Raw genomic sequence first — 25,537 nt, forward strand, 5'->3', positions numbered from 1 at the left:
CCAAGCAGTGCAAAGTGCCCCTAGTGGAAGGTGCCCCTGCCCGTGGCAAGGGCTTGGAAGAAGGATCTTCTTTAAGGTTCCTTCCAACCCAAGCTGTTCTGTGATTCTCTGATAAGGGTGAACTCAGCAGACAGATCTGCAGCGTGCCTGACTCCAAGGGGCTTGGCCTTCTAAAGCCAGGACAGCTCTGTGCCACCAGTGAGTCTGGGTGACAACAAGCTTTCACTTCTCTTCAGAAAATATTAGCATGGGTTCTGTGCTGGATTCTGTGTATCAGATAATCCAGGGCAGCCCAGCCTCTGAAAATAACCTTTGGAGTAGAAAGCCCCAAATTAATAGTAATTTCTGGAATTCCTGACCTACATGATCAAAGTCAGCATATACCTCCTTCATATTTTTATACATTTATAAATAAGAAATTTACCCCAAATTTAAAATTATACATCACCCTTCTCTATAAGATATCTCTGTTGCTCTTTTGACACAGCACTGGGGGAACCAGTAAAATTAATTGAAATATTATTAGAGTTATATTAATTAAAAGACAATCTTGATTTTTTGAAAGTGAAGTTGCTTTTCCTTTCCTTTTCCCCAAAGCATTACTCACACTGCTTTCTGCCCGACGAGCACGGGGTGCTGGCTCTGGACTTGCTGACCATTCTGGAGCCACTCACACTGTTTCCTTATCTCTGGAGACAAGTAGAAAGCAAATTCACCTGGAGATGGAGAGAGACATTAAATACTGGAGTTGAGGATGGTGGATACCCACCACCAACACATTACATTTATTTCTTCTTAATTAAAAAAAAAACAAAAACAAAAACAAAAAAAAAAAAAAAAAAAAGGAAATCAGTTTCCTTTTCTTGCTTGATGTTTGGTTACTGCAGTATTTCTTCTTAATTAAAAAACCCCAAAAAAAACAACAAAAAAAAAAAGGAAATAAGTTTCCTTTTCTTACTTGATGTTTGGTTACTGCAACATCCTGGGTTGGGAGATTTGTTATTCCAGTTTACAAACAAGAGGGCCTTAACTACAAGAGGGCTGTTTGCCTGAGTCTGTCACTTATAAACACATTTCTTGCAACAAGGCACTTCCAACCACACAGGTAATGTTAATTTTTTCAAGAGTTAGAAGTTTCCAGGACTTCTGTAAGCAGTAAATGGAAAAAGCAAACGAGATAACCTAAACATTTATTTCCAAATATTTGCTTCCTATTTAGTGCAAGACATTCCTGAATTAGTGGTATATCAGCCCACTAATCTGGTTTTCAGGAATTTTTGCTAAAAACTAGATTTCCTAAAAGATGTGTACTTCTTATCCTTGCTGGACGGGTGTGTTTAGGATCTGTGGCAGCTGGAGGTCCAGCCTGGGTTCTCTGTCTAAGCTGAGATGTAGATTTTCAAGGCGCAGTCAGCACATCCCAAATACAGCAGCTTTATTTATTTCTGAGCAAAGAATCCTGTACATCTGGTCCTGAAATCTGCATAGAGCAACTCCAGATCTCAGCCTGAGCCAGCCAAGGGCCTGCTGGACATGATGTTTAGGCTGAAGTTGGGAAGACAGATTTGCTGGGTGTTCAAGGATCTCCAAGGAAGTGCTGCAAAGGGCCCCAGTGGGATCTATGTGAGAGGCAAGCCAGGTGGGATGAGATCCACAGGTGAGCCCATGGAGACCAAGGCAAAGCACACTGAAGTGCAAACTCTACTTGGAGGATCAACGTGGAAGGGGATGGGGAGGCCAAAGTGAACAAAACCCAGATATACTCAACTAGGTGAAATAAGAACAGCCCAAATTGCACCAAACAGTACAAACCATAATGGGGAGGCCAAAGTGAACAAAACCCAGATATACTCAACTAGGCAAAGCATGAGCAGCCCAAATGGCACCAAACAGTACAAACCATAAAAAAGAGACTAACTTCAGTGGGTCCTGCTACTCAAAACCTTTCAGAGGCCATGTGTTGCCCCTTCCATGACACCTGGGCTGCAGGATGTTGCACTTACTTCTGATAAAGGATGGCAGCAGTGTCCCAAAACGCAGCAAGGGCTCTTCGTGGAGCTCTCCTGGTTTATCAACCAGCTTGAAGAACACGTCGTTTGGCTCGCTAGCGAGGCTGTAGATGTTCTTGGCATTCACCTTCCTGCCGATGCCCAAGACAACAAAGAAGTACCCTTTGCATTTTGCATTGATGACAGCCCTCTGCAGGTGCTCAAGTTCTTTTTTGTTCACTTTTCCAGTCATCATCAGAACTATGACTTTTAGATCCCGAGGGCTCGGCGCACTTTCGAAGACGTGAGCGATTGTGTGTTCAATTGCACTTCCCAGAGCCCTCGTGCCCTGGAGCTGGGTCATTTGGTTGTGGAGGTAATTAATGATCTTCTCTTTGGATGCATAATCAGTTAGTGAGAACTCAGTTTTTACTGGTGGGAAGCTTGAGTTGATTTCGTGTTCATAAGGAGCTTGCTGGAGAACGGCCACTCGGGCGTGGTGCTGGGATACTTTTGGCTCTGAGCTGATTTCCAGGTTAGTTACAATGTGGGAAATGTACTTTCTCATCTCGCTGAACTGCAGGGGGGTGGTGGACTCGGAGCTGTCCAGGATGAAGGCTATGTCTGTGTCCACGTCGGTGGGGGCTGCCCTTCTGTCTCGGAATGCAGGCCTCTGGCCAGTTCCAGCACAGCTGGGATGGGGGTCACACACATCTGGGGAAGAAACACAGCGGGTTTCACCTGCAGGACCTGAACACAACCCTCCCTCATCACTGTAAACATCTCCTGTGTCACATGAAACACCATCGAGTCCAGGACATTCACTGGTCCTTTGCTTGACACCAAAGTCATTTCATCCCACAACACATTCAGTTATGTGTTCAGTATTTTTTAATGTGCTCCTTTGTCCAAGGGGATCCCTGAAGCACACTGTCATAAGTGGCAGAAGGCCATCTTTTAGAGCACTTAGCTATCAGTATTTGAGCTGTAAAAGTGGCAACCAGACAAAAAAGGAGCTTCTCTTTACAAAGCAGAGAACGCCCAGCAAACTTCATTCACAATGCCAATGTTTTCCGCTCAACCCAAGAATCCCTTGTATCCATCAACAAAAGGGCTGACTCCCAAGTTGGGCTTCCCTTCTTACAACTGACTGCTGCGTGGCCAGAAGGATTTGGAACTGTCTAGAGGAGAAATTGGATGCCTTACCCAAACAAATGTGACAAGTCAGAAGCCTCTGAATGGTTTGATTCAGCTGACCGCCGCTGGTTGGAAGAACAATGGCGTGACCAACCGCTGTGTTGTTGATCTGGTGAGATGGAAACAGAAACACACTGAGTCAGTAACGCTGCCTTCTGCTTCTCTCAGCTCAGAGGAGGGCAGGGCAACCCTCAGCTCTGAGGAATTCTCTGCTCAGCACAATGCTCTTGGTGGATCCCTTTTGGAGGAGCCTCATGTCCCCAATGTCAGTTTAGAGTCACAAACTCCAAGAGGGACCACTTGAACCAGTGCTGTGAGTTTATCTGGGGCTTTTTTGTGGTTTTCAAGCTGTGTGTCCACTCTCCCTCTGCCAACAAAGGAATGTACTCCCACCTTCCCACCCTTTGCCTTTCTGTCAGACTTTTCCTTCTGTTTCATCCCACACTTGGCACCCTGGAGCCATGGCCTGGGAAAAGAGTGGTCTCACTAGCATTTCTCAGCATGTGCTGTGGTAGTTATTATTAGGGTTTCTCTCCTAATAGATGGACAAATTTGGTCAGCCTTCCACATTTGAGAGGCTTCTGAAAGCCAAGCATTGCTTATGGCATCCAACACCACAAAATCACACCGAGGCCATGAGCAGAAAATAAAGGATGAAGACCCCAACCTCCAGAGCTCTGGCAAGAACTGCATCCTGCCTGCTGGTGAGGAACACTGGCACAACCCCGGCGTCGTAGAGCTTCAGCACAGCATCGTTGAGCTGGGGGGATGCCCTGGTGTCCCCGTTGCTGAAGAAGACAGCCACTTTCCTCATCAGGAAGCCACTGCGGGCACGCTTGAAGGTATTCCTGGCCACGAAGGACATGGCAGTCTCCAGACTGCGTGGCTTCGTGGTCAGCGTTGCCTGGAAGTTTTGGATCTGCTGCAGGAGGCTGGATTTCTTCCTGGCGTCAGCAAAGCGGATCTCGGTGGTGACCTCGTTGTTGTAGGTGACCAGGGCCACCCGTGCCCCCCGGGGACAGTTGCTCTCGGCGATGGTCAAGTTGTTGACCACTCTGAGCACGGTTTGCTTCATCCTGTTGAAAACCTCCCTCACCACGCCCGAGGAGGTGTCAATAGCAAAGGCCAGCTCGGTTGGGAAGACAGGGCATTCCTTGGGACCTGTTGGGAATGGGCATTGGGAACAAGTCATGCCTCAAGCAGCTGTCAGGATTCAAGGGCAGTGTCCTCAGCAGGGGTAAGTCATTCATACGTGGGGAGAGCAACGATTGTGATATGCAACCACCCTGGGGTTTAAAGGACTGAATGAGACTTACCGTAGCAGCAAGCTGTGGAAAAGATGGAGAGGAAAAAACAGCCTGATCAGTGCCATTCTTGTAACATGATGGGCAAATAAGGGTAGAGACAGGGGCTTAGCAAAGCACTGAGGTACTCACGGCATTTGTCTTTGATGTTCCGCACCAGCGCACATTGCTTTAGGAAATAAAGAAAGAGGGGGAAAGAGATATGTCACACAGCCAACCCAAGGGTGTTCCAAAACAAGAGAGAAATTATGCCACACTTACATCTCTGGATTCTCCTTTCTCGCCTTTAAGGCCCTGTTTCAAAGAATGAAGAGAAGTTGAGTGCAAAACGTATCTCCAGGGTGCCTTATGAATGCTGTCAGAATAACTACTGAACCATGGGTCATGCAGGAGCCAAGGGAAAATCTGTCTGTTTTCAGCTGTGTTTCCATCAACAGAGTACAGGGCTCTTCTGTGTGAGGAGTAAACCTATCTGAGGCCAAACCCACAAGGGAGGCTGGAACTGGATGGTCTTTAAGGTCCCTTCCAACCCAGATCATTCTATGGGTTATGATGCTCCAGGTTCACCTTGGCCTTTCTAGGGAGCCTTGTGCCAGCCAGTTTTTGTCATGGCCCATATCCTTTGTGGGGTGGTGAATGATAAAGAGATGAGAGTCCTCTAGAAGGAATTTTAAGGGACAGATTGCCATGGGGAACTCCTAATGCCTGGTAAGAGCATGTCTCTTGACTTTTTCCTTTGGTTTGAGGAAGGGTAAATATTTGTCAGCAATAAACAGCTGCTTAAAAATTTATAGAGACACATCCAAGACAAATAAAGAGGGATTTCCCCAACTTGAAATCAGCAGGAGATGGTGATGGACTTATTTTTCAACCCCTGGCACCCACAAGACCATTACATGAAGCTAATCAGCAATGCAAGGAACACTTACAGATGGCCCAGGGTACCCAATCTCTCCTTTCTGACCAGGTGTCCCAGGTACTCCTGCATTTCCCTAGAAAGAGAGAGCAGAGAAGTCCTCTCCATGAACATCTGCAGGACTCCCAGGAGCTTACAGATGGCCCAGGGTACCCAATCTCTCCTTTCTGACCAGGTGTCCCAGGTACTCCTGCATTTCCCTAGAAAGAGAGAGCAGAGAAGTCCTTTCCATGAACATCTGCAGGAGGACTCCCAGGAGCACTTGGAGGAAAAGATGTGTCCATCTTTCAGGGCATTCATGCAGAAGGGAAAATTTGTACCATGGTCCAACTTACTCTGCGGCCTCTGTTTCCTTTGGGGCCAGGGCCTCCAGGAACACCACGGTCACCAGGTCCACCCTAGGAGGGGAAAACCACAAACAGCAGCTCTAAACCTGCAGAGGCCCATGGAAAATTGCTTGGAAATAAATGCACAGCTGATGGGCTGCACCTACCTTTGGCCCTGCGTAACCTACGAAGCCACGTTCTCCCTGAAACAACAGAAAGGTTAATTTGGATATGTTCTAGAAAATGCTCTCATCCATGTGCACTGGAGATCTTGGCTGCTTCCTTGTCCTTGTTGAGGAGGTGGGAATGCTGAGCATACACTCACCTTCCTGCCTTTAGGACCTGGGCCACCAATTCCATCTCGCCCATCATCACCCTAAAATTGGAAAGCCAGAGTCATTAACATGTAAATGATATGTGATACGTAAACAACTTAAACCCCACAGGTCCAGCAGCACCAATAGAAAGAACCCACTGAAGCCACAGGGCTTTGTGAAACTCTTAAATGTTCCTTGAAGTTCCTAAAGTGTCCTTGGAGGTGTGAGGGCACGACCACACTCACCATCTCTCCTCGTGGGCCTGGTTGTCCATTCGGCCCTTTGGGTCCAGGGTTTCCAGGCTCACCCTAAAAAGAGGAGCATCTGTTAAAGCACATGCTGAAACTCCAGGCTCTGAGCCTTCCCCACCCCATCAACACTGGTTTCTTCTCACAGAGCAGTCTGCAGCACCCCACGGGGCAGAAAGGCATGACTGGACCTACACAGCCTGAAATGCTGCCATGTGCATGCACTTTTGTGGGACCCTTGGTGATTTCAGGAAAGGAAAAACCTTCCCACCTGGGCATTTTCTGAGAATCTGCCCAGGAAAGTTGATTGGGAATCTCAGTTGCTCAGTTCACTGAAATGGGAGCCTAATTAGACAATGAGCACAGACTTGCTTCTGTCCACACAAGCCCAAGGGGTTCATCTCATGTATTTCTTTAAGCCCATGCAAAATCCACCAGCTTTTCAATGCAGCTTTAGTTGCTGGTGCCCAGGGCTCCTGAAGACATACCTTTCTTCCCAGGGGACCAATCCTGCCACGTTCTCCTGGGGGTCCTGGAGGTCCACTCCCAGCCTGGAATGGAAAGGGGGAGAGGCCTGTTGGCAACGTTCAAGGAAACTTGGGAGCCAGGAACTAGGGAATTGGATGACCATAGAATCATGTATTGACTACTAGGGCTGGTGTCTCTCCAAACACTTCAGGAAATTCAGAAGCCTGCTTCATGTTTGGGAGGAGCTGGAGGTCCAGCTCAGTTCAATGCAAATGTCAGCAGCAATTTATATTGTCCTTAAGAGAACACCCACAGAAAAGCAGGAAGGGGAAAATCATGCCGGGGGGTGGGTAAATGCAGTGTGGCTTTGTGTCAAAGGGTGTGGCTGAGGAATGCAGCAGGAGGGAGAAATAAATACATGGGGTGGCCCTTGCAGGCATGTGAGATGGTCATGCTCTGGCTTCAGGGGATGAAACATCACAGAGATGCCCCACCAGTCTTTCAGGGATCCTCTTTAACTAAAATTGCAATAATGTGTCAAACGCTGAAGTCCTGACCCCTCTGTGGTTGATTTTAGTTCTTTTTCCTCTGTAACTCTTGATCAAGAAATCTTGAGCATAAGTGGAGAGGAGAATCATGCTGGAAGAGTGTTAAAAGAGAGTGGAGCAGAGCTGGAGCCCTAGGAGAGGGGAATGTGAAGACACATTGGAATCTTATTAGTTCGACAACAGTGTAGTTTGCCCAAAGTCTGGGAAGCAGCAGAAGGATTACCCTGGGTCCAGGGACACCCTGCTCTCCTCTGATGCCTGGAGTGCCAACCTGGCCGGGGGGACCCTGCGTGGGAAGAAAAGAGAGGCTGTCAGCACACGTGGGCAGAAACACACCAAGATCCAAGGGGAATCAAATGCTGCAGCGTCTGAGGGATTCTTTGCAAACACATCACACCTTGGCTGGTGTGAGCACTATGGCAGGCAGGACAGCCAGGCCACAGCACACCCCAAAACACCCAAATCCCAGCAGTCTTTGTGGCTGAGACCCTCTGGGGAAGTGCCTGTGATGAAGTGACACCATGAGGCAAGGCCTTTCCTCTGCTGTGACCTCACTGACCTGTGGCCCTCGCATGCCTTGTTCTCCAGCTGGCCCTGGCTGACCAGGCGAGCCCTTGGTGCCCTGGAAGTGAAAAACAGCACAGTGCAGGTTAGCATGGCAAGATGTGGTCAGTACCATGGGAAGGGAAAGGGGAGATCAGGCTATCCACACCTGCACAAAAAGCAGGAAAGAGAAGATTTTCAGTTGGGTTTTTTCCTTTTTTTTTTTTTTCAAGATATGGTGTTAGCAGACAATAAGCCCAGTGATGGTGGGAGCAATTTGTCTCCTGCAATCACTGGCTATCAACCATCATGCCTTGGCCCTGTTACACTGCCCCAGCAGCACATGGGGACAGAACATCCAGCCAGGGAATGCTGTGGGAGAAAGGCAGGCATGTGGAGAGTTTTTCTGCACCGAGTTCAGCAAGGAGCGCACGGGAAATGAGCCTGAGGAGGAGGAGGAGTTGGGAAATTTGGAGGAGAGAGGAAGAAGCAAAGCCTGCATGTGCCTTCTCTTGGCACATCCCTCTGGGTGCTGAGGCTGCCTGGCCCATGGTGTGGCAGGAGCACCATGTGTTATCCCATCACCACCTACCTTTACTCCTATGGGTCCCCTTCGTCCTGCCATGCCCTGCAAATGAAAAAACCATGAGGCTTGTTGATCTAATGTAAGCACACCTTTCCCTATTGCTTTTAGATCAATGCTTCTTGTCAACGTTTCTTATAGTCCAAAAATTACATTTTAAATGTTTTAAACTACTGGGGGGAAAGGGAGAGGGAAATCCACCTGGTCAGATCTCTTAAATCAGACTTGGGCATGTTTTTTCTTCCTCACATCCCCCACATAGGTGAGCTGCTCCCTCATGCATGTCAGGACTGTGTCACCCTCCCTGGGACAGGAGTGACACACAGCAGGGAGCACATCCCAATAATCCCAACTCCAGCTCAGTTTTTGACTTTCCAAAACCAGCAGCCAAATGCAGATGCATATCATGGAATCACAGACTGGTTTGGATTGGAAGGGACTTTCAAGACCATCTAATTCCAATCTCCTGCCATGGGCAAGGAGACCTTCCACTAGACCAGACTGTTCCAAGAACCATCCAACCTGGCCTTATATACAAATCATGTGTAACTCCACTGATCTGAGCACTGAGTTATTTGTGTGGGAAGAAATTCAACTTTTAAAGTCTCTACAACAAGCCAGGAAGCCATGAGGCATTTTCCTTTTGAGAATTTTGTCTTTTTTGGAGGGTGGCTTATTAGGTTTTGAAGTTGAATTCCTGATATTTGTGAAACAAAATACATGGAAAGGAAGGAGGGGGAAAGTTATGGTCAGTCTAAGCTTGGGCCTTGGTGACTGGAGGTCTGGCAACTCACCCTCCTTCCCACTTCACCTTCTTGGCCCTCCAGCCCTGCTGGTCCAGAATCTCCCTAAGGGAAAAACAAAACTCAAGTGAGAGCCCTGAGATGAGCAGCACTGAGAAAACAGATTCAGTTCTCAAAAAATGGCTCCTTTCATGCTTTCACACAAGATAAAAGTCCTGCCTTTGGTGGGAATCCTTCTAACAACTCACAGAGAGTTTCCATCAAGTTTCTGAGCCAGCAGAAATCAACATTCCTATTCTTTGGGAAATGCCTTTTGACAAATTAAGATGTATTTTTTATTGTCAGCTGATGTGAAAACAGATGGGTTTTGAAATTTTTAAGGAACATGTGGGGATTTTTTTCTTGCAAAGGTTTCAGGTGAATCAGGAGGTTTAGATTAAACTGATTAATCTAATCAGTTCTCTGCTTTTGTATACAACCCATGAGAACACACGAAGGTAATTTCCAAGTATAAAGTTCTTTTCAGAGACAATATCCCAAAAAGGCATTGTAAAATAATAATAATAATTTTTTTTAAAGGTGCTTTTTACACAAAACATCTTCTAAACTGACATCTTCCCAGAGAAAGTTTTGGTTGCAAACCAACAACATTTTCTAGCGGAAAAAAAATATTCCATCTGACAAGGCACAGTGAGTTTAAGGAACTTGCATCTTTTTGGCAGCATCCTTTTTTCTCCCTTTCTCTGGCCCATTCTGTTGTAAAAACCAAAAAACAACACAAAGCAACAAAGAAATTTTACCATTGGTCCAATTTCACCCTTTTGTCCTCTGGGGCCCCGTTGAGTATTATCAGCTCCTGAATCTCCCTGGAAGCAACAGAGCAATGAGAAACATCTGTGTAAGTGGAACATGAAAATCAAATCTCATAAACTGAGAGAGTTCTCAGCTAGAGCTGAGAACCAACTATTTTTTCTTTTTTTTTTCCTTTTTTTGACTAAAATAGATGAAGTCTTGCTGCTGTTTTCAGACAGACACAGCTTTTCAGCTGAGAAGTGATACTGAAGAAGACAAGGAAGGGGAATTTTAATATGGTGAAGCGGTAATTGATGGGCTGGTATCACGTGCTACCCACATGTCATCCCTGAGTCCTTGCTCTATCATGGGACCTGCCGCTGTCAAACAGCATTTAATAAGCCAGAGCCACCCTCTCTGCTGACCCCAGGATCAGTGGGAAGGGGGTGGAAAATCAGGAAGGTGCCTTAGCAGTATTTACCGGATCTCCGCGGAGCCCACGGTCGCCTCGTTCCCCTCGTTCACCCTTAACTCCCTTATCTCCCTGAGGGAAGAGATGGAGAGTTAGGAAAAGCAGCCCTTGCTTGTTGAAAGCATCTCTGCCCAGCCCTCAGCCCTGCTGAGGCTTTCCGCCCTCTCCTGGCTCAAATCCACCTCTATGCCATCATTTAGCCCCAATGTAAAAGAGATTAAAGCCTACCCTCCTGCCAGAATATCCCTTCTCTCCAGAGGAGCCAGGCAAGCCCTTGTCTCCCTAAAAAAAAAGAAAAATATTTTAGAATATTTGCCACTTCCAAGGTGCTTTTTAGATGCTTCACTGAAGCATCAAGTCATCAAGAGAAAAACAATTAAAATTACTGACCTCTTCTCCATCAATGCCGTCCAGACCCATTTCTCCCAGTTCACCCTGTGGAAGGGAGGCAAGTGGCAAATGCTCACTGAGAGGAAGGGGGAATGGGGAGGGGGACACTGATGTGCCACACACTCACACTCACTGCTGTGGCATGAGGAAACAGCTCCCTACCTTCTCTCCTGGGAATCCCCGAGACCCCTAAGGAGATAAAAAAGAGAGTTACTCCACTTTTGCCCAGCTCACTGCCATAGCAAACAGTGGAGAAGGAGGGCTGGGCTTGGTGGCAGACCCAGAGCCACGACCAGGACAGGACTTTCTCTAATTTCTCTTATGTTTGTCTTCAGCTGTCTCCCCAACATTTGTGTCAAGATAAAATATGTGGGGCATGGGGGTTAATCCAGCTGATCCAATAAAATATCTCACTCCTTGCCACAACTCTTCCTTCACTGATTTTTTGTTTCTTCCTGCAGCCATTTTTATGTTGATCTAGAGCTAGTCTTAGTGCATTTGTCCAAGGCTGAACAGATTTTTAATGAGACTCAGTGTCTCAGCTAATGGGCCTGGTTCATGCATTCCTCTTCTTCCTGCCAGAGGATCATGTGGCCAGAGCAAATGGTAGGAAACATCCCCTTAATTTCACTACTTCCCATAAACATTATATGTTTCACCACCTTTTCTGGCCTGGAGTGCAGCTGCTGTCCTGGACCATTAGCTCAAGGTTGCTCTTTAAAGCTTCAGCCATGGCTCACTTGTCTCCCTCTTCCCCAGCAGCAGAGTTCCACCCACTCACTGTCCCAGCCCTGTGCCAAGACACGCACATCCACCTCTTCCCAAATCTTTCCCCCAGAGCCAGACTGCAGAAGAAACATCGTCCTTGTCTGTGGATTCAGCCTGGGTCTCTGGTGTGCCTTTTTGCTCTTCACAGCAACACCAAAGCCACAACAGCCTCTGAAAGCCCTGGTGCCTGGCCAGGTGGGCACAACCACTCAAGGGCCCGTGGCAGAGGTTGTGTGACCTGCTGAAGCAGCAGGAGTTACCCCAGGGGGACTCCCACCCACTGGACCCTGGGTCTGCTCTGAGCAGGCTTGTTCCACACGTACCTTTGTTCCTCTGTGCCCAGGGCATCCCTGGAAACCTTGTGTCCCATTCACACCCGGTGGTCCACGCTCACCCTGGTGCATAGAGGGGGAAAAAACAACAGTCAGGAGTTGCCTGCTAAGCCTGTTTCTGTGGCTGCCTGTCACAGGAGGTGGCTGGGAGGCACAGAGCAGCAGGTTTTGCCTGGCCACCTCACCATCTCTTGCCCACAATCCTGCTAAGCCTGTTTCTGTGGCTGCCTGTCACAGGAGGTGGCTGGGAGGCACGGGAGCAGCAGGTTTTGCCTGGCCACCCCACAATCTCTTGCCCACAACATTCCTCACGTAGAGACCAACTGCAGGTCTTCATCATCATGAAGACAGAAACATCCTTCCCCGTCCCTCAGCTGTGAAAGAGCTTTGTGAAATTTCTCTTTCGAAACTAAAATGACAAGATGAAGCCCTCAGAGCTCTGCACAGATGTCTAATCCCATCCTGACCTTCAAGCCCCAGGAAAACAGTGCCTGGCATGAGATGTCTCACAGCAGCCTTTGGCCCCTGCCTGTGCTGTTGAAAAGCCATGAGCACCGTCAGCCCCTTGGCCTCAGCTTCAGCCCTTGGGAGTGATGCATGGAGAGATGTTTATTCCAGGGCTGACGTGGGATTCACGCAGAGTTTGGATGAAGAGTGCTAGTAAGAATTCATGGGATTCACATTGTCTGCCGTGAGACAGATAGGAACATCACTCTTGGTTCCACTTTTGGACTAACTAAAGTCTTTCAGCTGTAGGTGGTATGGATAGCTTTGGCATAGGCTGCAGATTTGATGAAGTTGAGGATTTTATTTGCCTTGGGGAATAGTGCAGAGGTGGGTCACATCAAATAGTGGGAGTTGTTCCCCCAGATAGGAACATCACTCTTGGTTCCACTTTTGGACTAACTAAAGTCTTTCAGCTGTAGGTGGTATGGATAGCTTTGGCATAGGCTGCAGATTTGATGAAGCTGAGAATTTTATTTGCCTTGGGGAATAGCACAGAGATGTGCACATCAAATAATTGGAGTTATTCCCCTATTATCCTTCTCCAGCTCTCGAGAAGCTCCCTACTGACTTTCTCTCGGGAGAAACTGGGACCAGCAACTCAGCATGTCAGGTGTGGGAAATTCGGACTTCTGCTGTCTCTTTTAACCCACATCCACGTTCCCAGCAGAAAAAATGTGGAAGTTTTTCATTTAGTGGAAACACCTCCCAACACCTGACTATGGTGAGGTCTCCATTTGAACAGGGGCAGTCACTCACCGGTCCTCCTTCATCACCAGGGTACCCTCCGTAGCCAAGATCCCCTGTGACACCCTAGAAGACAACAAACAAAATTGTGAATTTCCTTCATAGTTCTGTGATTGATATTCAAGGTTTTCTTAGATAAGGACAAAGCAGCTGCTTGGCCATATGTGTTAATGAGAGATATAATCTCCTTTTGATGTCCCTAAATTGTTTCACAGGACGGTTCACCCTGTCTTTACAGCCATTTATCTCTGCCCTCTTGGATGTTTTGCAGCACTGAGGCTGTGGGGAAAGGGAAGAAGAGCAGCCCTCAATTGCTCTGCATGTCCCAGGGTCAGTTTTCAAAGGGGAGGAGTAAAAGGAGCTGATGTCCCCATTAACATCACCCACTGCACCTACATGACCTGCATGTCACCACCAGGTTCCCGTGCACAGGGACCCTGAATCCCCAGATGAAGCAACCTACCTTTGGTCCTATAGGGCCTGGCACACCTCTGTCCCCTCTCTGTCCTGAGCACTTGCAGGGGACCTTGCAGCACGTCCTCTCTGCGATGTTGTCCTGCAGGAAAAATGGGAAGTGAAAGAATTAGAAACCTGCCAGAGCCCCAACACATGATTTTGGGCACCAGAGGGAAGGGTTTAAACAGAAACTGCGTGGGGCAGAACTTGTCGAGTGCATGTAGCAGGACATCAGTCCCCAGAGCCGTGCCTGTCACTGAAGAGAGAAATCCCATCTCCAAAGGAAAATACCCAGGCTGTGGAGCAGGCCATGAGAAAGTCGCTGCAGTGAGCAGCTCACCAGCAACCCACAGGCTGAGAACGATTTGCAAGCACACAGTAAAGGAGAAAAAAAAAGGTTAAAAAGAATGATATGGACTCAGAGAAACCACAGCTTGGTTTTACATCATCCAACAGAAAAAAAGAGGGAAAAAAATCACTTTCTTTGCCAAGTACATTGCTGGCTGCAAACATTTCCTGCCAGCTTTGCACATTCACATTTTGGAAAGATTTTCCTAGGCTGAATTACCTGGGGAGGGGCTGAGGACCAACTCTTATCCCAAAACACAAGGCTCACTCACAAGCGGCTGCACTTTGATTTGTGGGGAAGGGCCCAGCAAGGTTACCACAGGGACCAGTGGTTAAGCCCAATCTTATTAAATCTATTGGAAAAGGAGCTCAGTCGTGCTGGTAGCTGCTGAGAAGTTGGGAGGAACTGCACATACTGAGGTTGACAGCAAATTAACTCAACACTCGAGAGGGACTATGCATTAGGAGAGAAGTAAACTTATGAAGAAGAAAGAATCATGGAATGGGTTAGGTTGGAAGGGACTTTAAAGGGTAACTCCTACATTTGTTAAAAGCATGTCTAAAATACAGGCAGTGCATGAGATCAGGGAAAGAAACCTCGAAAGCAATGCTTCTACAAGAGATTTAGCACTGACCAGGCACAACAGGGCATTACTGTAAGGTTAAAAAAACCAACAGTGTAAACACAGGCAGAGGGCAGGTTTTTGGCACTGCAGCTTTTGATGGCATCTTATCCCATCCCGTTTGACCTAAAGCCTTGGCTGGAGTAGGGTTCCTTCAGGAGTGGGAAGAGACTGTGATCTGCCCTGAGCTTTGTTTGCTGTGGCATCTGTGAAAAGAGCTGACGTGAGGCAGGGAGGGGAGAGGAGCAGAGCCAAGAGGGTGTAATCCAGCCACGGCTCAGCCCCGCAGGAGATCCAGCCGTGGGCTTTCCTCCAGCATTACAAGGCAGCACTGCCTGTGCCAAGTTACTCACAAGCTGCTCTGCCAGCTCAAAGTCCAAGTCCAGCAGGTTAACTCTGAGTGGTCTGTTGTAGGTGAACCCACGGCCAAACTCCAGCTGCATCACTCTGTCAAAGTTGGTCACTCGGTCCAGCCCGACGAAGATGAGAGCGTTGACTCCTGGCAGGGAGAAGCAGAAGGGGCTTTGTGATGGGGAGAGGGGTTAACCACGTGTTATCACCCTCCCCTGTGATAGCACATGGTTATCCACAGCTCTGATTGCAAACAGAGCCTTTTCAACAGAGAACAAGCATCTTCAGACACTTCCAGTGTAAGCTGCCCACATGCTTAGGTGGCAGCAGGCAGCTAAACATCACAGGAAGGCAGCGAAGAACAGCAAGAGCATGTAGAACTCACAAAATCCTTAGCCCTTACTATCAAAAGCAGATGAATTTAGGAGAAGTAGTGGTAAAATGGGCTACATGTTAACATGGACTATAATCACTGCCTGGAAGAGCAAAAAAAAATTACCTTCTGAGTGTAAAGTAGATGAAGCAACCTCCAGCTGATTTATTGGCTCATCTACACCATCAGTAAAATGGATTATGACCTGGGAGAGAAACAAATTTCTGTCAGGACCCAGAATATTTCAGGTGTGAAACGCAATCAGTGTACAGCCTGAAGGGCCTTTTTCCAATGCTTCATTTGAGAGAAGGTGAGGGGACTTCTACACCTTTTCCAGGCCTTGAAGATCAGCATTCCTGTGCCAGGTTCCTGTACCTTCCTGTTCCTGTACATCATAGGTGTTGCTAGAGCACAGCACAGGAAATATCTGGAGAGCAGTAATTTGCAGCTAAGCAGTGACTGTGGGAACTGGCTGCAGTGATGCTCATCTAATTGTCAGGACCTTGACAACGCAGGGAGAGTGCAGCAAACAAGTAGGGTTTAAGTGACTAAATTTATGGTGAGTAAATTCAATTAATTTAATTAATTTTTTTTAAATTATGAATTTAGAGTTTCTTTACCAACTAAAGGACACCAGAAGCCAGCTCTGCTGGCCAATACCACCTTGGCCCTGACTCACCTTGGTGCTGCCAGCGGGTGAGGACCGGAATTTGCTGAGGTAGGACCTCAGAGTGTCTGCCCTGAGGTAGTAGGGCCCGCGGGTCCGCATGTCCAGGAACCTCTCCAAGAGCTCGGGCCGGTACTCGGAGAAGTCCAGCCCCTCCACGGGTCCCCCCTGGGCCTGGGCCATGATGGCCACCCTGACGTTGGGTGCCTGGTTGCCAGTGCAGCTGATCTTCTGCATCTGGGTTATCCTGTTCAGCACAGACTCCACCCTCGACTCCAGGCCTCGCTGGGAACTGAAGATGTTTTGACCGGGCCCAACATCACTGACATCAAAGCCAATTATCACTTCCAAGTCACAGTCTGAGAGGGGAATGAAGAAAGAGAGAAGAGCATCATGGAGCAATGCAATGATTGGTTTTCAATTTCTAGTTACTCTTTCAGTAGTTAATGAAGACACTGCATCAAGAGCTGACACCACTTGCTGCACAAGTGCCTTCTGCTTCCTTTCACATAGCAGTGATAACTAGGAAAACTTGTGTTTTATTAATTTACTTTTTTTAATTTTAGCAATGGGATGAGCTGTCTAAACCAAGTCCAAGATAAATTTGCATTTTCATCAGGCAGCTAAGACTGCTTCTCTCTCTCCCCAGCACATGGAAAGCTGTCAGTACTTGTACAGTGTGCACTTCTGCCTGTGCTGGAAGTGACACTCAGAGAATCACAGGGAGGTGTTTGAATTCTCTTTGGTATTAGCCTGGTTAATATCTTAACCACACTTGGGATAAGCTAATACCACCAGCAGTGGTTTGCTTTTCCCAGCATTCGGTTTTTCTTCTCAGCTGGAGCAGCTGCTCAGCTCTGGGCTGTTGTGCCTCTCCTTCCACTTCTCCAGAGGTTTAGGAGATGCCTCTGCTTAAAGTCAGAGGGCTGAGCCACGATCAGCCGTGCTGGGAGTAGGACTGGCTGCAATGTAGTAAGTAAAACCAGCTGCTGGGAGCCTGATCCGACAGCAATACCAGCTCACTTACTCACCACAATTCCCCTGCTTGGCTTCTGAAGTAGCCAAATCATGGGATTCCTTCTTAAGGCAATTTTACCTTGAACTTCAACCACTCATGCCCTGTTTTTTTTCCTCATGTAGCTGTCATGAGATCAGGTGGGCATCCTGGATGATCTGACAATGGAAATTCTGTTTTTCCCCTCCATTGTTTAAAGGGGTTGCAAGACAGCTGGATATAGGCTTTAGACAAGATCTTGGAGTGACAGCAGGGGAATGGCTGCAATGTAGTAAGTAAAACCAGCTGCTGGGAGCCTGATCCGACAGCAATACCAGCTCACTTACTCACCACAATTCCCCTGCTTGGCTTCTGAAGTAGCCAAATCATGGGATTCCTTCTTAAGGCAATTTTACCTTGAACTTCAACCACTCATGCCCTGGTTTTTTTTCCTCATGTAGCTGTCATGAGATCAGGTGGGCATCCTGGATGATCTGGCAATGGAAATTCTGTTTTTCCCCTCCACTATTTAAAGGGGTTACAAGAGAGCTGGACATGGGCTTTGGACAAGATCCTGGAGTGACAGCAGGAGAAAATGGCTTCCCACTGCCAGAGGGCAGGGTTAGATGGGATATTGGGAAGAAATTCTTCCCTGTCAGGGTGGGCAGGCCCTGGCAGACATTGCCCAGAGAAGATCTAGCTGCCCCATCCCTGGAAGTGTTCAATGCCAGGTTGGTCAGGGCTTGGAGCAACCTGAGATAGTGGGAGGTGTTTCATGGCAGGGAAGTTGGAATGAGATGGCATTTGTGGTGTCCTCCTACTCAAACTATACTAGAATTCTACGATTCTGTGATTTCCAGCATACCATGCATGCCTGAATGGCCAAAAATTCCAGTTATATTGTAACAGACACAGGGAGGGGAAACAATGACCATCACTTTTCATTTTGGCAAGAAACAAGTTGTTCTGTCAAGGTAATACTGGTATCATGTCCCTGTGAGAAAGTCCAAAGTGGGATTTAGTCCAAAGGCTAAATGTGGTGGTAGGATGCCAGTGATTTAGTGCCTGGCTGTCACATCTGAAATGAATTCCACCACGGTGTCACCTCTGTGGTGATGTTACTCCAGTCATTCACAGGCTGAAGGCCATGGACAGGCTGCTCTTATACCAAAAGTTTGCAGTCTCCATCAGATTCCTGGAGGAGAAATGAGTCCATCCTGCACCTCAGGACACAGGCAAAGCACAACAGAAGGACAGACAAGTCCATCAAAACACACTTGACACTTGACCCCTGAGAATGACCTGAGAACAGAACGTCATGAAGGGATTGTCCTTACCTCTTGTCACGTCTGTTGTTCCTGGGCACAATCTCTCCTCCATGGCAGCTTCCAGCGTGACCAGGACCTGCTCATTCAGCTCGGACAGCTCCTGAGCTGTGGCTGCTCTGAAACTCATGGCGCTCTCACTGGCCAACAGGCTGACCTCCTTCAGGTCAATGTTCCTCACTCCTACTGCGAACACCTTGACGCCTTTCTGGGTGATTTCCAAGGATGCCTTCGGCCCATCATCCGTAGACTTCCCACCCGTGACGATGAAGGCGATCTGGGGAACCCTCTGGTCAATTCTGCTGCCAGCCTCCTTCACAAAATGTTTTTCCTGGATGTGCCTGATGGCCGCGCCGGTGTTCGCCACTCGCCCGCCTTTGTAGATGACTTTGTTAATAGCATCTAAAATCTGAGCTTTGGTGGAGTAGTCCTTGAGGAAAAACTCATCGGTGACATCCGAGTTGTACTGGGCCAGTCCTACCTGGATAGAGTCGCCATCCCTGTAAATGGCATCCACCACAGAGTAGACAAACTGGAGGACTTCTTGGAAGTTATCTCTCCCCAGATTGATGGAGCCATCCAGCAAAAACACAATGTCGGCCTGCTTTTTCCCTCCTGAAAAGATTACGAAGAAAACATGGTTGTTAGTAATTGTTTGCAGCATCTATAACATTTAAGCTGCTCAGTGCTTTGTGAAGTAGCACTTTGCAAATGAAATTGCCCTCTCCTTTCTATCATTTTAATTTAATTGATCCTTGGCAGGATTTTACACCCATACAAGAAAATGTTTGCATAACACTTCATACAGCATTACTTCTGATAGTCACCCTCATCTCCTTTCAGATTTAATTATAGTCTTTCCTAATTGAACAACTTCAAAGAGTTCTTTTAATCAATGCAACTAAAGGTTTGAGAATCAAAAGGTGTTATTACAGCATCATTTTCACTTTGTACAAATACCATCTATACTCCGTTCAGAAAAGTCTCCAGGACGAATAGCAGCCTTACCAGGTAAGAATGGCCCAGGTGAGTCTGTTGTAGGTATTGGGAGCTCATCAAGAATGTTCTGCACCCTCTTTTCTAAGGTTGAGAGTCCCGTGAAGTCCTGTACCACAAGCACGCGCCCGGGATCATTGGTAATGACCTGCAGTTGGTCCCTGTCCACATTCCTGGCTCCGACACCCAGAGGTTTGATGTTTGTGGACGTGATCACTCTGGCAGGTCTGTCCACGTCATCCTGGGACCGGTCTCCAAGGATGACCACCAGGTGCTGGGGCACTCCATCTTCTATCCTGCTCCCCGCAGACTTGATGAAGTAGTTCTTCACCACGAAGTCCAGGGCTTTGCCAGCGTTCAGGGGGGACCCACCTCTAAGCCTCAAGCGGCGGATGGCTTCCAGGACGGAATTTTTGGACTTGTGGGTCTTCAAGTAGAACTCAGGGAAGACACCATTGCTGAACTGCACCACCCCAATCCGCACTTTGTTCGGCCCCACTTCCAGCTGCTGGACAATTCTGCTGATGAAATCCCGAATATGAGCAAGCCCGTCCGGCCGAACGCTGTCAGAGCTGTCAATGAGGAAGACTATGTCCTTTTCATCTCCAGAAACATCTGTGGGAAAGCGAGAAGAGAGGAAATTATTGGTGTTTCAAGCCTTTGCTTAAGCTTTGCTGGAGGATTTCTGTGTGATCTGCTGTCACGTGAGGTAGAACCACGTGGCATATTTTGGCCAACTTTAAGCATGGTGCTTTGGGAGCCTCTCCAAAAGGGCCTGTGTGCAAGTGGGAATGTGTGTCTGCCTGGAATTTGAAGCATGCATTACTCAGAGCCTTATCTGTTTCATTCATTAAAACTCTTCTCTGGATTTTACCTTTCTCTGGATTTGTCAAGGTTTCCAGCTTTATTTTGCCCTGATTTATGCTGTTTCCTAGAGAGCTGCTAAACAGGAACAGGCAATTGTATACATTGCGTATTTGAATTGAAATTGACCCAAATAGGTGTCATGTTTAAAGTACTTGACTTGAAAATCATAGGTTATGATGTATTTAGGTACTTGGACAGAATTGCCATCTGTTTAAAGCTTTCCTTCATAAAATTGTATATGTGCTATGACTTTGGTTTTAACTAAGGAAAATCTTGACTTAAAGAGAAGTGTTTTGGGCAATGTTTGTTTGAGTAGCAGCCCAGAGAGAGCCGGTGCCTTACCTATGGGGGGCTGCACATCTCCCAGCAGCCGCCTGATTTGGTCCACAGTCAGGGTTTCAATTGGAGTCAGCAGCTTCTGCTCAAGGCTGGGCAGTTCCTGGAAGCTGGAGACTTGGAATACATATTCAGGACTAAGGGAAATCTGTATCATCTCTTCAGTATCCACGTTCTTTGCTATCATCATAGGTGCCACCCCCACCTGCTTGACTTGGAGGGCTGGGTACTCCAAGTCATCGTCGGACTTGCGGGAGGAGAGGATGACCAAGAACTGAGGGACGCCCTCCTCTATGCGGCTCCCGGAGGGCCGGGTGAAGATGGTCTTGGCCACAAACTCCAGGGCCTCCCCCACGTTCACCAGCTGGCCACCTTTGGACCTCAGCTGCCTCACGGCGCTCTGCACCTCGTCCTTGGTGGAGTGGGTGTTGAGCAGGAACTCCACGTGGGGATGCTCGCTGAACTGGACCACCGAAATCCTGGTGGTGTCGATGCCCACGTCCAGGTTGTTCACGATCCTCCCGATGAGGTCGCGGATGAGGTAGAACTCCTGGGCTGCGGAGCGGGAGCCGTCGACCAGGAACACGATGTCCCTCTTCACACCCGCTGCAGGAGAGAAAGCTTTGGTCAGGAGAAGCACCAGGAATTGCTTATGGAGGGCAGCTAAGCTCATCGTCTACACCACTGACCCATGCCTCTGGCCATGGGGATGGTACTCCTCGTTTCCCTGACTGGGATAACTCCTAGGAGCCCCAGCAGGAAGCTCTGGGCTCAACCCAAAGACATGACCAGTCTGCTAGGCCCATCCCAGGGGGTGTAAGAACAGCAAATTCTAGAGTAAAGGAAGTGAGAGGGAGCAATGGGACACCTGGAACAGTAATTCCTTGTGAGATCTCCATCAGAGAAAATGTAGCCTGGTGGTAGTCCTTACTCAGGGCAGGTTGCTTTACATTCAGAATCACCCCTCTTTCTTTGGCTTTGCCCTCCAGGAAAGATTTTGTCCTATTATTCTCTCAGCTTCTGCCTTTCCAGGATGATTTTTTGATTCCTAAAGAAGTGTTTTCTGCAGTGGTAATTCAGGTAATTCAGAGCCTGAATTATTGCAGAATATCACACACTGAAACATGGGGATGGAGGAAAGTGGTCTGGCTTAGAAGGGAATGAACAGAGTAGGACAGTGAATTTCTAAGGGACTTCTCCGGGGTGGATACTCTTCATCCCAGACATACGCTGGCTGGATTTCACGCCAAGGGAGACCAGAAATGTAAGATCTGATCCTGATGCCTGCCTCCAATTTCCCTTTCTCCAGTGAATGAGAGAGGAAAAGTAGGAGAAAACAGCATGTCTTACATTTAGCAGAAAGCTGACTTTGATTTATAGTGGTGTGAAGGTGCCCCTGTAGCATCTAAATGACACAATTTCCTTCCATTCCAGAAGGAACAGCATGGACTTAAAATCCACCCACTTAAGATTAAGGCAATAACTTTCACTTTGTGGGTCTTCCATGTGGATACAGCATGAACCACCTTGAGGAGCTGGGCTTAAAGGTGGCTCAGTTTAACTGCACAGCTCCTACCAACCCTGAGTGCACCAACAGGGAGACCACGACAGACTTGGAGTCTTAGCTGTGATCATCTTTGATTTTCTCAGTTTGTGTTGCAGCCATGATGTTACTAAACATCATATTTTTGCCACTGGCTCTCGGTGCAGACACAAACATCTTCTCACCTGGGCTGGGTGATGTAAAAACCAGGTCAGGGGCAAGAGATTCTATTTCTTGCTTGGTCAGCCGGATGACTCTGTTGGAGACGACCTGCTGCACCGAGTCCAGCTGGCTGAAGTCGGGCACAGAGATAGCAAAATCTGGGAGGAAGGAAATGGTCTGCAGCTCTGTGAGGTCGGCATTTCCGATCCCAATGCCAAAGGGCACCGTGCCACTCGTCTTCAGGACCACTGAGGGCCTCCTGACATCGTCCTGGGACCGGTCAGCAGTCAGCAGGATCAGGAACTGCGGGACGCCCTCTGCTATCCTGCTGCCGCTTGACACCGTGAACACGTTCTTGATGAGATAGTCGAGGGCTGCCCCCGTGTTCAGGGGAGACCCTCCCATGAGCTTCAGCTGCTGGATGGCGCTGACGAGATCTGCTTTGTCCTCGTGGGTGTCCAGCAAGAACTCGGGCTGTATGGTGTTGCTGTACTGCGCGACAGCCACGCGCACCTTGTCGCGGCCAATGTCCAGGCTCTCGACAACTCTTTGGACAAACGTCTTCAGCAGAGGGAATCCTCTTCTGACACCATCCGAGCCATCGATCAGAAACACCACATCCTTCTTCTCACCTCTCTCAACTACTGTTTGAGACAAGTAAGGGAAGGGGGGGGAAAGTGAGACTCTCTTTTGCAGTGGTTAATATTCTCCTCATACATTGAACCGAAGGAGAACAAAGCTCGGGGAGGGGAAGGCGAGGTGTCAGTAAAGGTGGTTCGGTTCCTTTGCCACCGGATGCAATCCCTGGTGGGGAGGCAGATGGGTGGAAGTTGGTGGGAGCTGGAGTGCAGAGCATTCCATGCCTTACCCACCGAGTCATAGAATCATAGACCCATGGGAAATGGGGTGCCAAGGGACTTCTGGGTGCCATCTGCTACCTGAGGCTGGGAGAAGCCAACAGCTCCCAAGGGACATGGGAAGGTGGCATTTGACTTTGCAACATGCAACAGGAGCCTGGGATCTTTTGTTCCCAAGAAACAATGAGTTTCTGGATGAAATGGCATATGGGGAGTGCTCACAGGGAGGTGGTGAAGAGAGGGACAGGAAAGCTTTTCTGGCGCATTATTGAACTTAGAAATAAATACTTCTGAAAAGAAATTAAGAAATCACTGGAGAGGACATCCAGCTAAAAATGCTGAAATGCTCTTCTAAAGTGCTAGATACTGATCTCTGGGTTTTTTTCCTTACTATCTTCAGGCAGGAAAAAAACATGCTAATTGTGACCAAACTATTCTTCTCAAAAAAAAAAAAAATCTAATAAAAACAAATAAAAACCACAAAGAAACAAACAAAAAAAAATCTCAAAATCAAGACCATGAAGTGTCCAAGATCAGAGAACTTTGACCTGTTATGCTATTGACCAACAGAATTGCAAAGCTTTGGCTGGGCCAAGCAGAAAACATCACTGTCTCTCAAACACAGCAACTGCTGGATGACATCCCAAAAAGTACTGTTGGCTTGTTTAGAGCAAGGTCGAGTGGGACAAGCAGGAGCATGATCTGTCCCTCTGAAGAAAATATTAATTATCTACTTAAGAATGCTTAGCCATATAAAGAGTTGACAAGGACAGTTAAATTCTTAATGCAGACTTCAGATCAAATTTATTTCATAAAGGATTGTTGGAAATTTGCATAGGAGAGGAATATTAATATAGGTGGGGAGAGGGAAGAGACATTGCCTGGTGTATTCGAGTTTCCTATACTTCCTCTAAAGTTCAGGAACAAAGGAAAAGTCCTATTAAAAGTCCCTGTGTAGCAGCTAAAGAAGAAAAAAATACAGTTGCTCCTATGGGTTGGATGTCTTTAAGCCAAGAATACTAAGAAAACTGGGTGAATGCTGCTGTCTCTGTGCAAATAGCACAATTATTAATAGTCCTTGGTGGTCAAAGGAATTCAAATGGTCTGGACAAGACAGAAATGGTTTTAAAAGGGAGGATGGAATTCAAGAGCACTGATTGCACAAGTCTTGGTTGAGACAGAAGCTGCAAAAATATGGGAAGGGTCATGAATCTGCATGGAAAGGATGGGGTAAGAGATGACCAGGGGATGCCATTGTCACGCTGTGGTCATTTGGAGGAGGTTGATGCTGGGGAGGCAAGGGTGAAAATGTAGAAGAAAACCTACAAGACCTACAAGGAAGGATTGAATGAGCTGGGTACACAGCTGGTGACATGAGGACTGAGACAAGACTTACAAGTCAAGCCTAAAGTAGATGAAAAGGCTGCAGAAAAATCTAAAGTCTTTTCATCTGTCTAAAGTATATTAAAAGATGAAAATGTGGAAGCAAGTTGACATCTGTGTCCTCTTCAGGTTGAAGGAGATGTAGAAGACTTCAATTATGACTAGGGAAACAGAAGTGTGACATGAAAAGAAAGTGTTGTCTGGTAAAAGCAACTGAGCAGATTGGCTATGGAATCTGGGAAGTCTCCCCCAAACGGTTTCCAGAACAGATTAGATCAATGTCACCTAATTCTGGAAAAAAGATCCTGCTAGGAACAAGGGCATGTAGCAGATGGTACCCTGAGATTCCTTCCAGCCCTGTTTCTTTTTCATGTTTCTATGATTCTAAGTCCATCTGCCCCTTTAGGGAGAGAAGAGATGGATGTTATAACACTTTTCCTTGTTTCCACCTCCTGTTGGGAGATGAGTTAATGCTCCAATTAGGGCTGTCTCAGGAAATCACACAGCTGGACATGCAATGTGCATACTGCAATGTGAATTTGTTGTTGTGGCCATGTAATTCTTTTGAAGACCTTTTAAAAATCATTCTTCAATTAATCCATCTCATCTACTGAGCTTGCATGGTAACTGAGTCAAGAGCATCTGATTTATTGGTGTGTATGTAGAAAATGTAGAAACTGCCATCATATCCTGGAAGAGATAGCAGAGCAAGAGTGAATCCAGTGTGCTGGAATCCACTCCTCCAGAAAAGGGAAGACTGAAAGAGAAATTGAAACAAGCCAGTATTTGTTTCCTTTAGCCCTTGCCCAGCATAGCACATCAATTAATGCAACATCTCTGGAGCAACAACATCCTGTTATTTCAGGTTTGTCCCATGTTTTACACACCGGAAACAGCACCAGCTGAAGCTCTTGCAGCTGAACAAAGGCATTTTCCCCACTTATCATCAAAATTTGGGTTGGCACTTAATGCTTTGCCGGATCAGAGCATGAGCAGAGGAAACTCCAAGTACAACAGCAGTTTCTACACAATCATTTTGAACACCACCAGACCCAGATGCTCCAGTTACC

The 25,537-nt window shown here is 47.4% G+C and overlaps 1 protein-coding gene across 4 annotated transcripts in view; it reads right to left on the reverse strand.

Annotated features, from left to right (window-relative positions):
* COL6A3 (collagen type VI alpha 3 chain) overlaps window positions 1-25,537 on the reverse strand; it is a 62,002-nt gene that overhangs the window by 9,405 nt on the left and 27,060 nt on the right. For 3 of the 4 annotated variants that reach the window (XM_039728748.1, XM_039728750.1, XM_039728749.1), the window contains 32 exons: window positions 22,251-22,871; window positions 20,529-21,128; window positions 19,332-19,934; window positions 18,336-18,938; window positions 16,017-16,363; window positions 15,464-15,542; window positions 14,967-15,112; window positions 13,650-13,742; window positions 13,199-13,252; window positions 11,927-11,998; window positions 10,998-11,024; window positions 10,836-10,880; window positions 10,674-10,727; window positions 10,455-10,517; window positions 9,982-10,047; window positions 9,233-9,286; window positions 8,448-8,483; window positions 7,872-7,934; window positions 7,536-7,598; window positions 6,785-6,847; window positions 6,294-6,356; window positions 6,057-6,107; window positions 5,899-5,934; window positions 5,741-5,803; window positions 5,543-5,605; window positions 4,751-4,783; window positions 4,622-4,658; window positions 4,502-4,513; window positions 3,853-4,346; window positions 3,195-3,294; window positions 2,004-2,702; window positions 608-716 (listed from right to left, as the gene is read on the reverse strand). In XM_039728748.1, the coding sequence (XP_039584682.1) occupies window positions 608-716; window positions 2,004-2,702; window positions 3,195-3,294; window positions 3,853-4,346; window positions 4,502-4,513; window positions 4,622-4,658; window positions 4,751-4,783; window positions 5,543-5,605; window positions 5,741-5,803; window positions 5,899-5,934; window positions 6,057-6,107; window positions 6,294-6,356; window positions 6,785-6,847; window positions 7,536-7,598; window positions 7,872-7,934; window positions 8,448-8,483; window positions 9,233-9,286; window positions 9,982-10,047; window positions 10,455-10,517; window positions 10,674-10,727; window positions 10,836-10,880; window positions 10,998-11,024; window positions 11,927-11,998; window positions 13,199-13,252; window positions 13,650-13,742; window positions 14,967-15,112; window positions 15,464-15,542; window positions 16,017-16,363; window positions 18,336-18,938; window positions 19,332-19,934; window positions 20,529-21,128; window positions 22,251-22,871 (5,512 nt within the window). Of the gene's footprint in view, window positions 1-607; window positions 717-2,003; window positions 2,703-3,194; window positions 3,295-3,852; window positions 4,347-4,501; window positions 4,514-4,621; window positions 4,659-4,750; window positions 4,784-5,418; window positions 5,482-5,542; window positions 5,606-5,740; window positions 5,804-5,898; window positions 5,935-6,056; window positions 6,108-6,293; window positions 6,357-6,784; window positions 6,848-7,535; window positions 7,599-7,871; window positions 7,935-8,447; window positions 8,484-9,232; window positions 9,287-9,981; window positions 10,048-10,454; window positions 10,518-10,673; window positions 10,728-10,835; window positions 10,881-10,997; window positions 11,025-11,926; window positions 11,999-13,198; window positions 13,253-13,649; window positions 13,743-14,966; window positions 15,113-15,463; window positions 15,543-16,016; window positions 16,364-18,335; window positions 18,939-19,331; window positions 19,935-20,528; window positions 21,129-22,250; window positions 22,872-25,537 lie in introns of all 4 variants that reach the window. The other variant, XM_039728747.1, reaches the window with a different exon arrangement.

The sequence above is a fragment of the Passer montanus genome, unplaced genomic scaffold (assembly GCF_014805655.1).
Source record: "Passer montanus isolate IOZ18808 unplaced genomic scaffold, ASM1480565v1 scaffold66, whole genome shotgun sequence".
In the NCBI taxonomy this organism is placed as follows: Eukaryota; Metazoa; Chordata; class Aves; order Passeriformes; family Passeridae; genus Passer; species Passer montanus.